Source organism: Nuphar pumila, chromosome 5 (assembly GCF_984573655.1).
Source record: "Nuphar pumila chromosome 5, dmNupPumi1.hap1.1, whole genome shotgun sequence".
NCBI lineage: Eukaryota > Viridiplantae > Streptophyta > Magnoliopsida > Nymphaeales > Nymphaeaceae > Nuphar > Nuphar pumila.
This window is the reverse complement of record NC_143253.1, coordinates 128,752,100-128,766,450: the sequence shown is the minus strand read 5'-3', so window position 1 is coordinate 128,766,450 and position 14,351 is coordinate 128,752,100. Positions and strand designations below refer to the sequence as shown.

Sequence of the window (14,351 nt, the reverse complement as noted above, 5' to 3'; positions counted from 1 at the left end):
TCTAACCCTACTTGATTTTATAGGTATCATAACACATGGGTGGTGTTTATAATGTTGAACAAATCAACGGTCCAAAATCTTTGTAAATTTTGAGACTTCAAATATCATTTTTTTCAAAAAACACATGATCCATCACCTCTCTCTCTCTCTCTCTCTCTCTCTCTATATATATATATATATATATATATATATATATATATATATATATATATATATATATATATATATATATATATGAAGCAAACACCCCTACCACCTCCATCACTATGGACACCTTAATCGTAGGGGGCATACTACTTCTCTTTGCTCTTCTCTTTCTCTACCCAATCCGGCGAAAGAATACCGCACATGCACTAGCTGAGCCACCAGAACCGGATGGTGGTTGGCCCATAATCGGGCACCTCAGTCTACTAACGGGCAGCGCACCTTTCCACCATATCCTCGCCGCACTATCAGATCGATATGGCCCCATCTTCACTCTTAGGCTCGGCCAAAAGCGGTTGGTGATCGTGAGCAGCGTGGAGCTAGCCAGGGAGTGCTTGACCACCAATGACCGAGCCCTCGCCAGCCGGCCCTCGTCGCTTAGGGCCAAGATCCTCGGCTATGACCGCGCCATGCTTGGGCTCGACCCCTATGGCCCCTACTGGCGTGAGATCCGAAAGACTGTTACCATCGAACTGCTATCGAATCGACGGATCGAGCAGCTCAAGCACGTCCGGCTCGAGGAAGTCGACTCCTTGGTGAGAGGCCTGTATGGACGATGCAAGAATGATGAGCCGGTGGAGTTAAAATGGTGGCTTCGTCGCTTGACCTTGAGCATGATGTTGAGGTTGGTCACCGGAAAACGATATTTTGATGGAAAGGACGGCGTAAAAGATGAGCAGGTGAGGGAGTTCGTTGAGTTTTTAGAAGAGTACTTCTTTCTTCTCGGTGTCTTCACCGTCGGTGATGCGCTCCCTTGGCTGGAGTGGTTCGATGTGGGTGGTCACCTAAAAGCCATGAAGAGGGTTCAGAAGAAAATGGACCAGATTGCCAACGATTGGTTGGCGGAGCACCGCCGGAAAAGGGATTCCGGCGAATTGCGTGATGGTGATGACTTCATTGACGGGCTGATGGATCGACTGGGCGATGGACATCTGTCTGACGTTCACGACACAGACACCATAATCAAGGCTACTGCTTGGGTAAGTTAATTCTGACGCTATGCTTTGTTTTCTGTCTCCAGAGGAATCCACATTATCATATTGAGATGGGATGAGGTCAGAGTCGTGTGAGCATATTTGGATGCCGTTGATTTCAAGATGAACGGCATCCGAACCTCTACCAATGAGATGATGGATGGGCCCCGCTTTTTTCCGAGATGTCGTTAATGTTTCAGATGGACAACATTTGAATGGCTTAAAATGAATGGCTCACAATGAGCCTTATCTCTTTTTGGATGTAGGGGTGTCAACGGGTTGGGTTTACCTGGACCCGACCCGTAACAAACCCTATAGGGTCCGGCTATGCTGATAAATAAGAAGACCCGATTATGACCCGGGTTTAGACTCAAAGGTCTGATTATTAATACATGGATCTGGGTATAGTTTGTAAAATTTTAAAACAGACTCAGGCCCGACCCGAGTTACAATTAATACCTGCAAAATTTCAATGTAAAAATGATAACAAATATTATTTTACAAGGTATGGTCCGGTTCTGGTTCATGTTGTTCTTATCGGGTCTGGGTATGGTTTCTCTTATGATGTATCCGATTAAACCCAAATTTGAACCCATACCATACCCAAAAATCGGTGTCAGGTCTGATTCCACCTGAATCCGAACCATACCCGACCCGTTGACAACGTTAGTTTGATGGTCCTCCTTCATTTTTAAGAGGAAGGGCATCCGTGGCATCTCTGACCTGATCCTTCCTCATTATTACTGTAAAAATTAAATTCTAAATTTGCAATGACTCGCTGGAGTATGATGAAGTTTGGGAAACGTTGATTTAAACTGACATTTTTATTGATATTCCAAATTGATAAGTGTTAAATGGGTTTTTCTGCCCTTTGGGTATTTTTTTTTTTAGTTCGACCCAATAAATGTGTTGGGCATGGTTGATTTATGAGAAATCTAGGATCATTAAAAAAAATGATATTTGGAGCCTTAAAAATTAATAAAGATTTTCTATGTTTGATTTTTTAAACCTTATAAAAACCCATCAATGCATCAGAATGCTGATCCCTGTAAAATCAAGATCACATGTGTACGGTCAAAATTTAAAAATAAAACAAAGACCTTCAAAAACGCATTTGACACGTATCATTTAGCACTTACCACACACACATATATATATATATATATATGAAAATTTCAAGTAAGGCCAACCTTTTGCACATAATTGCAAACATGGGCCAAAATTTTCTTGAAAACTAACAAACAAGGGCCACCATTTATTGTTATCCTTTAACTGAGATTAAATCATCAATCCAATTACTACATACTCTTTTTTTTTTTATAAGGATGAATGATTACTTTTCAATTTTCAAGGGATAATACAAGAAACCAAACAAAACACGTTTTTCAATGTGATTGATGCTGGCTTGAAATCCTTATTTGGTTGTTTTCAGAAAAAGTTTAGCTGATATATGTAATTTCTAGAACATGAGGCTCATATGAATGGACAATGAGCCAAAGTAGTTTAAGCTCTCGGCAAGCTCAACCCGTTTAAGCTCAGCTCGAACTTGCCCTGAAATTTTGACGAGCTAAGCTTGATCAATGGTCTACACTCTACATATGGTATGACCCATAGAAAATCATAGATTTAGTTGTTTTATGTTTGATTTGAACTCTTAAATGTGTTTATCATTATTTATGTATTAATGGATAAGCTTTTTTTCAATATTCTATCATGATATTTAAGTACAATGTTATCGATTTTTTTACCACTATGGTCAGGGCCATCAAAAATAATATATTTAGATGTTTTATTTGAACCATTAAATAATGTGTTTATCATTACTTATTTATTAAGTAACAAGCTTTTTTTCAATATTTTATCATGATATTTAAGTACAATGTTGTTAATGTTTTTATCTCTTTTAAATATACATCTTAATATAAAAATTCTTAATAGAATACATGTTTTTATTGAGTAAAGAATGATAAATACATCAATCGGCTTACAAGCATAATAAAACACTTAAGAAAAATGGGGGCAACATAATATATATATATATATGTGTGTGTATGCACAGGCATGTGCACGCACGTAGGTCATAATGTCGACCTACTTGATGTGTGCACGTGATCAATGCATTGTGCACAGTTTTAAAGGATATAAGGCTTTTTAAAACCTTTATTTCTGCCCAAGTTTTCAGTGGCGGTTTAAGATCGTTGCTACAAGCTTTTAAATCAAACAATTGAACGCGCCCAGCACGTTCAATGTTCATTCGACAAAAGGACATCTTACGTTAGGTCTTTTTTATATATAACGTAATGGGTGCGTGCTAAACTGCATGCTGAATGGGTTTTCAAGTTTTTTTCATTTTATTTTTAAATTCTGGCCTTACAGATGTGATCTATGCATTTGATTTTTACAGGGTTCAGCTCTTAAAGCATTTGATTTAAATACACTGGCGAGTTTTTATAAAGTTAAAATAATCACGGTCTAAAATCTTTATAAATTTTTTAATGCTCCAAACATTTTTTTTTTTTATGGAAAACACATGATCCAGGTGTGGATTCTTAGTAAACCAATCATGCCCAACACATTTATCGGGCTAGAACCGCATAAAAAGCAGGTGAGGATGAAAAACTCATTTAGCACACGGTTTAGCACAAACCCATGTATATATATATATATATATATATATATATATATATATATATATATATATATATATATATATATATATATATATATATATATTTTTCTGTCTTTTTGCGCATCCTACGTATCATGTTTATCAGAAACAGTATTTTTTATCTTATTTTTAGGATGTATATGTCAGATTTTATGACGGTTGAATAATCAATGTTTAGTACTACAAGGCACCAAATTTTCAAACCCCAAAATAATTTTATAATAAAAAACTATGATTAGGGGTCGATTCTTTCAATTTTAACTAAGTCTGTACAAAAAAGTCAAAACAAGAACAATCCCCAATAAGTTTTAACTAGGAGTCTTTAAATGCTCTCTCTCAGTCTCCTATAAGTTTTATCCACGAGAGTACCAAATGCTCTCTCTCTCTCTCTCTCTATATATATATATATAGTAACTTGAATATAATAACTAAAAATAAAGGCATTTCCAACACTATTTTTAGCAAATCCTAGCATCTGGGTGCGCATGGCATGTTTACTAGGAACCTATCGTTGGATTATGTATTTTTGATGAAAAATGTGATTTTTGAATGCTTGAAAATTTCTGAAGATTATGAGTCATTGATTTCAAAACTTAAAAAAATCTTGTTTATGCATCAAAATAGGATCATTTAAGAGAAGGTTATTATAAATCCTATTATGTAGATCACATTAGTATAGTCAGATTCAAGAGAAAAAAAACAAAAAAGCCATGAAAATAGTTGTTCACACATTAGTTCTCATATTTTAGGTTCTCATATATATATATATATAGAGAGAGGTGCTTACAATACGTGCTTGATGGGTTCTTTTGCTCTATAAATATTTATTTTTATTTTGCAGTTATGACCTATAAATGTGTTGGGCATGGTCGATTCATAAGGAATCCCCACCTAGATCAGTGTTTTAGATGAAAAAAATGATATTTGGAGACTTAAAAAATTTACAAAGATTTTGGACCGTTGATTTTTTGAACCTTATAAAAACTCACTCATGTGTTAAGAATCAAACACTTCAATGGCTAATCCCTATAAAATCAAGTACTGATATCATGGTAAAAATTTCAAAATAAAACAAAAAAAACCCTGAAAAACTCATCAAACATGTATCACAAGCACCTAATGTTCAAGCACCAATGCTCTACTATATATATATATATATATATATATATATATATATATATAAAAGTAATGGACTGGTTTTGCCCACTTTCTCAATCTTCTCATTCAAAATCAGTCTTTTTGTATTTTTTTCTCACATCAAACACCATAGACGTGATATATAGTTTTTTTTAGTGGGAATTGTCTTTTGGATCACCGAAATTTGACTTGTATACAAGTTTTTGGGGTGATCTAAAATCAATGGCTATGAAGGTATGAAGTTTTCTCGGCTCATAAAAATACATTTTTTTGTTGAAAAAATATGATCCAAGAGTCGATTCTCACTAAATCAAGCATGTTAAATACAAAAAATAGAGCCTAATATGTTTAATTCTCTCTCTCTCTATATATATATATATATGGGTAATGCATCCATGCTAAATGAAACATGGTTTTGATTTTTGGGTTTTTTTTCAAAATTTTGATTGGACAAATGTAATTTATATGCTTGATTTTATAAGAATCAATTCTTGGAGCATTTGATTTCGATTCATGGATAGGTTTTCATAAGGTTTCAAAAATCAACGGTCTAAAATCTTTATAAATTTTTTATGCTCCAAACATTTTTTTTTTATGGAAAACACATGATCCAGGTGTGGATTCTTAGTAAACCAATCATGCCCAACACATTTATCGGGCTATAACCGCATAAAAAGCAGGTGAGGATGAAAAACTCATTTAGCACACGGTTTAGCACAAACCCATGTATATATATATATATATATATATATATAAATTTTTCTATCTTTTCGCGCATCCTACGTATCATGTTTATCAGAAACAGTATTTTTTATCCTATTTTTAGGATGTATATGTCAGATTTTATGACGGTTGAATAATCAATATTTAGTAGTACAAGGCACCAAATTTTCAAACCCCAAAATAATTTTATAATAAAAAACTATGCTTAGGGGTCGATTCTTTCAATTTTAACTTAGTCTGTACCAAAAAGTCAAAACAATAACAATCCCCTATAAGTTTTAACTAGGGGTCTTTAAATGCTCTCTCTCAGTCCCCTATAAGTTTTAACTAGGGGTCTCTATCCACGAGAGTACCAAATGCTCTCTCTCTCTCTCTCTCTCTCTCTCTCTCTATATATATATATATATATATATATATATATATATATATATATATAGTAACTTGAATATAATAACTAAAAATAAAGGCATTTCCAACACTATTTTTAGCAAATCCTAGCATCTGGGTGCGCATGGCATGTTTACTAGGAACCTGTCGTTGGATTATGTATTTTTGATGAAAAATGTGATTTTTGAATGCTTGAAAATTTCTGAAGATTATGAGTCATTGATTTCAAAACATAAAAAAATCTTGTTTATGCATCAAAATAGGATAATTTAAGAGAAGGTTATTATAAATCCTATTATGTAGATCACATTAGTATAGTCAGATTCAAGAGAAAAAAAAACAAAAAAGCCATGAAAATAGTTGTTCACACATTAGTTCTCATATTTTAGATTCTCATATATATATATATATATAGATAGAGAGAGAGAGAGAGAGAGGTGCTTACAATACGTGCTTGATGGGTTCTTTTGCTCTTTCAATATTTATTTTTATTTTGCAGTTATGAAATGTGTTGGGCATGGTCGATTCATAAGGAATCCACACCTAGATCACGTGTTTTAGATGAAAAAAATGATATTTGGAGACTTAAAAAATTTACAAAGATTTTGCACCGTTGATTTTTTGAACCTTATAAAAACTCACTCATGTGTTGGAATCAAACACTTCAATGGCTAATCCCTATAAAATCAAGTACTGATATCATGGTAAAAATTTAAAAATAAAACAAAAAAAACCTGAAAAACTCATCAAACATGTATTACAAGTAGGGGTGGCAATCGGGTCGGGTTGGCGTGTCAGCATACCTCAACCCGAACCCGACCCGTTTATTAAACGGGTCAGCTGTGGCAAACACGAACCCGACCCGTTTAATAAACGGGTAACCCGACACGACCCGCCAACCCATTTAATAAATGGGTTGGGTCGGGTAAACAGGTCTTCAGGTTCGCGGGTCAGGTTGGTGGGTCGGGTTGGCGGTTTGACGGATCGGGTTGGCAGGTAGTCAGGTTGGCGGGTCGGGTTGACAGGTTGGCGGGTCGGGTTGGCGGGTTGATCCACCCGCCTAACCCGTTTATTAAACGGGTCAGCCGGGTTGGCTGGTTGGCATACCCCCAACCCGAACCCGACCTGTTTAATAAACGGGTTACGCGGGTCGACCCGTTTATTAAACAGGTTGGCTTAAGCCCAACCCGAACCCGCCTAAGTGGCGGGTTGGCGGGTCGGGTTGGCGGGTCGTGTCAGAAATTGCCACCCCTAATTACAAGCACCTAATGTTCAAGCACCAATGCTCTACTATATATATATATATATATATATATATATATATATATATATATATATATATATATATATATATATATAAAAGTAATAGACTGGTTTTGCCCACTTTCTCAATCTTCTCATTCAAAATCATAGTCTTTTTGTATTTTTTTCTCACATCTAACACCATAGACGTGATATATAGTTTTTTTTTAGTGGGAATCGTCTTTTGGATCACCGGAATTTGACTTGTATACAAGTTTTTGGGGTGATCTAAAATCAATGGCTTTGAAGGCATGAAGTTTTCTAGGCTCATAAAAATACATTTTTTTGTTGAAAAAATATGATCCAAGAGTCGATTCTCACTAAATCAAGCATGCTAAATACAAAAAATAGAGCCTAATATGTTTAATTCTCTCTCTCTCTCTCTCTCTCTCTCTATATATATATATATATATATATATATATATGGGTAATGCATCCATGCTAAATCAAACATGGTATTTGATTTTTGGGTTTTTTTTCAAAATTTTGATTGGACAAATGTAATTTATATGCTTGATTTTGTAGGAATCAATTCTTGGAGCATTTGATTTTGATTCATGGATAGGTTTTCATAAGGTTTCAAAAATCAATGGCCTACAATTTTTATAAATTTTTGAGGCTCCAAATATCTTTTTCCATTCATTATCTAAGTGTCATTTTATAATAAATCAATCATGTTGAACCCATTATGATCAGAATTTCAAAATAAATAAATAAAAAACCAATAAAATGACTCATTTTACACCATGCTTAAAAAATCAATTTTTTCTCAAAAAATATGATCCAAGTGTGATTTCCGAGTAAATTGATCATGCAAACTGTAGAGTCAGATTTTTTGAAAAACAAACTAAAAACCCCTATCAAAGCTCGATAGGCAAGAGGTGGGCACAAAAAGCGTCAGGTAGCTACCCTTTTCTTATAAAGGGGGGGTAGATATCACATATTGCTTAATGTATGGTACCCTGGTGGGTAAGGAACCTCTTAGTAAAAACCTGTTATTTTAAAAATCTTTGATGTTTTTTTCAAATCTAACTTTATAAATGTGATCTACATGTATGGGTTAGTAAAAATCAGTGGTTGGATCATATTATTTCAACCTGTGAAAGATTTTGCAGAAGTTGAAAAAATCAATGGCTTACAATATGCCAAATTTCCAACCCTCATAAAAGTTACATTTTTACATCAATAACATATGATCCAAGAGTCGATTCCTATTATTGCGATTATGATGAATACATCTTGGAGTTAAATTTGGTCAAAACAACATTTCACATTAAGTTCCAAATAAATGTGTTTGTGTGATTACCATAAGGTTATTTTGGTGCATCTTGAGATAGTGGCATTTTACTGTTATTGAGAATGTTAAATCAGTTTTTTTACACGGAGAAACTGCTCCATGGGATTGGAGACCTAGTTGCACTGAACTTAGCATGCTGTACTTGTAGTCACTGTCTCGGTACTGTATCAAAATATTAATCTCACATGTTTTTGCCCTGAAGGAGTTTGGTGCAGTGTGATGGGGTTTAGACTCTTAGACGGGAGGTTTAGGTTCAAATCCCACGGCTGCAAGACCCTTGCACATTAAGCCGAAGCAAGACGATTAGTATAACAGATGTTTCTCCATACTTGGTGAAAAAAAAATCTCACATGTTTTCAATAATCCAGATGGATTGTCAGCAAATTTATGAGCAATTTATGAGATTTATTTAGTCATATCATTAGTATAAAATAGAAATAAATACATGAGCTACCTTACCATGAGGCGCATTTCTTACTGAAAAAACTTCCATAGCAAATAGGAGGACAAAGTTGCAGGGAAAATTATACAATACTATGAGATAGGGGTGTCAACCGGTCCGGTTTGGCTAGGACTCTGGTAGAACCAGACTTGGACCAGATGTGTTATAGGGTCCGAACTTGGGTTTAATCGGGTCTATTATAAGAAAAAACATACCCGAACCCATTAAAGACTACATGAACCAAACCCGGCAAAACCATATTTTTATCATTTTTACATTGAAAAAATGTGGATCTTAATTGAAACTTGGGTCGGGCCTGGGTCTGGTACAATATTTCACAAACCTTATCCGGGTTCATGTATTAATTGGACCTTTAAGTCCTGACCTGAGTCTTAATCGGGTCTTCTTATTTATCATCATACCCTGACCCTATAGGGTAGTTGGGGTCGGGTAAGTGTAAACCAGGCCCATTGACACCCCTACTATGAGGGGTGGGCAATGGCGGGTCAGCCCGACCCGCCATGGGACGGGTTTGGGCCAGGAATTTAGGCTCGGGCTTGTTAGGAACCGGATCGAAACCTGGCCCAGTCCATTAGCAGGCCGGGCCCGGGCCCGGGCCAGCCCATGGGCTATAGGGCCGGATGATGGGCCTGAGTTATAAAAAATAAAATGAACTTTTTATAGAAACTAGAAATCACATAGTAACTTGGGTACATAGGAACTTGATAATTACTTTTAATTACCTAATTAATTGCACTAATTTTTGGAAAAAAATAATTAATTATAACAAATCACATTAATTGCACACACACTAGACTAAGAATGTTTTGTGTAGAAATCGTCTTATTTGGGCCCACACAGGCCAGCCCAGACCCAGCCCGCTTGGCCCGTTGAACCAATGGGCTAGGGGGGCAATGGGCCTCTCTTCAAACCCGAGCCTGTTAAGAACCGGGCCAGCCCCATGCCCTCCCCTACTCGGAACTATAATTGATTTTCATTTAATTGTCACAGACAATGATTGCAGCTGGGACCGACACCACATCGGATACTTTGGTGTGGACCATCTCTCTCCTATTGAACGACCGCCACGTATTGAAGAAGGCCCAAGATGAGCTGGACTTCCATGTAGGCAGGGAAAGACAAGTAGAGGAAGCAGATATCAATAAATTGGCATACTTGCAAGCCATACTCAAAGAGGCCATGCGACTGCACCCAGTGGTCCCTCTGCTCATCCCACGCGAGTCAATTGAACCGGTCAAAATAGGCGGATATCACATACCAATGGGTACAACCCTGTTCATTAATGCATGGAAGATTCATAGGGACCCAGTCTTGTGGCCGGACCCAGAAGAGTTCAAACCAGAGAGGTTCTTGACGAGCCACAAAGACACTGGTTTTGGTGGGAAAAGCTTTGAGTTCATTCCGTTTGGTTCCGGCCGACGATCATGCGTGGGTGTATCACTAGGAACTCAAGTTGTTTACTTGACATTGGCACGTTTGCTTCATAGCTTCGAGTGGTCTACACCGGAGGATGGTCCGATCGACATGACGGAGGGCTTCGGTGTGACCACGCCCAAGGTAACTCCTCTTCAAGTCCTGTTGCACCCTCGTCTCCCACCCAATCTTTATCAGTGAGACTCTCTGGCCTTAGATGTTGTGTTTTGGTGTATGATTGCTTATAAGACAGTTGGGATTATTTCTTTCTAGCTAGTTCAATATAGATGTTGTGTTTTGAACTCTTAAGAATTTATTGAGCCATACCAAGTTGACTCGTTTAGAGAAAAGATATATTGTCTCATTGCTGGAAGCAATCGGAATTTGAGCTCTAAACCTATTGCTTGCAAGTCAGACACTTCTACTCAATGTTGTCAGTATCAGTAAGTATCGGCCGATATGTATAGGCAGAAAATCGCTAGGATTCATCCCTGAATCATCTATTTTAATAAATGTAAGAAATACTTAAAATTCTTTTTTTATATTATTTTAATGGATTTAACACGTATAACGTTCTGATTGACACGTAATATTTTATTATTATTTTTTGCAAATTCAGAACGATTCACATGAGTATCGGGTTGGATACACCTGAATCCGTTGGTGACCGATACTGACAACATTGCTTCTATACTTATTTTGAATTGAATTATGTGACAGAATATATCTCGAATATACGTATTACTACTTAGCGAGCATGTAGTTACAAGTGCAGGAGCCGAACAGCTGCTGTTTATGTTTGGATAATCGAGCCTATTTTTGTACATCCCTAGCCTGATGGATATCTTTTCCATTTCTTTAATCTTTCTTCCATCTTTTGCAAAACTATATTGCATCGTGCTGTGCAGTGGTTACTTTCTCCTTGTTCAGTATTTTTGTACATTTAAATGAAAAATAGAGGGGCGATATGAAAAAAAATAGCATCCTCACCGGTTGGAAAAACAATTCCATCCATTAATGTACTTTCTAGGAACATATTTTGGGTTATTAGGATTCTCATACCACCCTGAACGTTGCTTCAAGAGAATTAGAATTCCGTGAAGAAAAGCATTTTTAATATCAAATTATCGAATGTCCTATCCTTTGACAGTGGCAATAGTCAAAATTGTTATAATATTGCTTAGCCTTGTAATAAAAAAAAGTCTCATAGAAATCAATGCCCTTGACTTAAGTGCAACCTTGAGAAACAAGACGAGCTTTAAGGTGATCCAGAGCTCCATCTGGCCTAAGTTTAACTTTGTAAACTCACTTCGACCACACAATATTATCATTGGGTCTTTTGGGGATAAGATCTCAGGTATTATTGGAGAGAAGAGCCTCTATTTCTTTATCCATGGATGCCTTCTGACCAGGATGAGAGAGAGCAATTTCAATATTATTGGGTTCTTTGGGAATATTCATGAGTTCATGTAGACCAAGCTATTTGGGGTTCAGTTTGAATATTTCATGCACCGACCAAGTGAGGACACGATTTTTAGCCTTATCCAACTCGCATGAGACTGAAATTCTCAATATTTTCATGGCCATTTCCTATTTGAACAGAATGAACCAGCTGTTGTTGCAGTGCATGACTTGTGTTGGTTTTAGCAGCATTTTTGGCCAACATCAATTTCAACACAAGATTGATTTTCACAACCTCCAATGAAAGAACAATTGTTGACTACTTTTAGAAAAATATTGTTGTTATTCGCAGCCAACAATACTTTGGTTAGCGTCATTTTGATAGTGCTATGATCAATGTCATGTCCAGATTGAGATGGGTTTTCACCATCTCTAGGGTGTGAAGCACTTTTATTAATAGGATCAAGACTGAATTCTTTGTCAGCTTTATATTCATTAACGTCCCAAGAGGGATAGTTACCGAGCTTCCCCTCAACACTATCACTTTGACAAAGGAAGGCTGGTTTTTGATATGATAGACTACCCTCATAAAAAACAATGTTTCGGGCGATATATATATATCCTTCAAGTTGGAGGATATAATTAAGCACTTGTACCCTTTGTAATTAATATTGTATCCCAAGAACACAGATGGTAAGGTCTTTAGGAAATTTGTCTTTGCAATAGTCGCGCAAGTATGGAAAAACATCTACTTTCAAAAACATGTAAGCAAGAATATTCAGGAAGAGTACCAAAAATTTTAAAATAAGGAGAATGATTTTGCAATAGAGTCATGGGTAACCGATTTGCCAAAAAAATAGCAGTGGAAAAAGCATCAACCCAAAATCTTTTAGGTATATCATTTGGATTGCATTCTTCTATACATGTGCCATCGAATAATGGAGATGTGACATGAAGACCATGTATGACATCGTGACCATAAGAGAAGTCATACATATCATCTGATTGATAGTAATCACTCTATTCAACAATCTTATATTTCTGTAACTGATCATACTCGGAGTATAGTTTAGACTTTACCTTGCAAATTGCCCACCATTCATTTTTATCTGACTTTCTTATATTCGGATATAAAGTATACTAAACTTGTTAAGCTTGCGAGGCTAATATGAATGGTTCATATGTTCCAAACCTTGATTTATGATTCACCTCCATAATGCATGAGGCTTTGTCGACTCTTGTTGTTGTGGGATCAAACCAATGACACTTGAATAAAGTTACCCTGTTATTTATATCTAAGTAAGTCAAGTCTATTATTTCTTCTATAACACCGTAGTAGTTATGTTCATTTTCACTATAACTGCTACCCTTGACATACACACCATTATTCATCGTTGACTTGTTTACACCGTAGTCTTTTGTATGTAATCCATAACCATTTACAATGTACCCATTGTAACATTGCACAACTTTGATCGGACCATTTTGTAAATCACATATTCCTTTGTCATTAACATCACCATGGTAGACCTATAAGCATAAATAATGATTGTGATCATGACCCATTAAGTAACTTATTGTTGTTTGAACAAAAAGAATGTATGTCATCGTTCTTACCAACTCTTTCAACCATGTCACAAACTTATTTTCATGATGTTTCTGTACTTCTGAATCAGTGAGATGTGGAAGTTCTCTTCGCAACTGCAGATCAAATCGTCTGCACTTAACAAATAATTATATTACCGAACCATGTACGTACGTTGAGAACTTAGTGTAACATATTAAGTATACTTACTCGATATAGGGTCAATTATTGAGCAATTAAAAAGGATATAGATTTGTGCTGCGTCTTGCTCTCGATTTTCCAAGAGTCTTGACCGACAACTGCCAAAGGCATGCCCAAGTGGTTTAAATATCGATAGTTCGTCAGCCACAATAACTTGTTTTTCATCATCATTACGAGGTGGGCAAGTGTAACGTGTTGGAATGTGAGGTTCAAAGTACATAGATGAGAAATTTGAAATCTCTTCTAAAATGTACGCCTCACAAATAGAGCCCTCCACTCTTCTAAAGCAGAGCAGTCCTAGATATCCACAACTAAGTGAGTGTATGAACAAAAAAGTGTTGCATCCAAGAAATTAAATGACCTTTGATGCGTTTGCATCACTTACTCACCACAGGTATTTACCTGATTAGCATGCTTTTGCCTTTGCATTTTATTTATTTATTTTTGCATGACATTTTTAGCCGCATGCGATGCTTAGCACTAAGCATCACGTAATTAGCTCAGCTACGCACCTGCAAAGCATACATGTACAAATAGAGGATTGGCCTACGGTGCCTTTTGATGGGTGTATCGTCGGCTGAAATGTTGGCTCACAA

The 14,351-nt window shown here is 36.2% G+C and overlaps 1 protein-coding gene across 1 annotated transcript; it reads left to right on the top strand.

Moving 5' to 3' along the window:
• Positions 1-260: 260 nt before the first annotated feature.
• Positions 261-10,918, top strand: LOC149838667 (cytochrome P450 82A3-like). Its single transcript, XM_090006732.1, has 2 exons — positions 261-1,184; positions 10,146-10,918. The coding sequence occupies exons 1-2, from the start codon at positions 267-269 to the stop codon at positions 10,767-10,769; spliced, it is 1,542 nt and encodes a 513-aa protein (XP_089862858.1). The 5' UTR covers positions 261-266; the 3' UTR covers positions 10,770-10,918.
• Positions 10,919-14,351: the final 3,433 nt, after the last annotated feature.

Bases quoted from the DNA above. Each gene is read 5' to 3' on its own strand.
- LOC149838667 (XM_090006732.1), top strand. From the start codon at position 267: ATGGACACCTTAATCGTAGGGGGCATACTACTTCTCTTTGCTCTTCTC. The intron at 1,185-10,145 runs GTAAGTTAATTC...TAATTGTCACAG, and splicing joins TAATCAAGGCTACTGCTTGG to ACAATGATTGCAGCTGGGAC.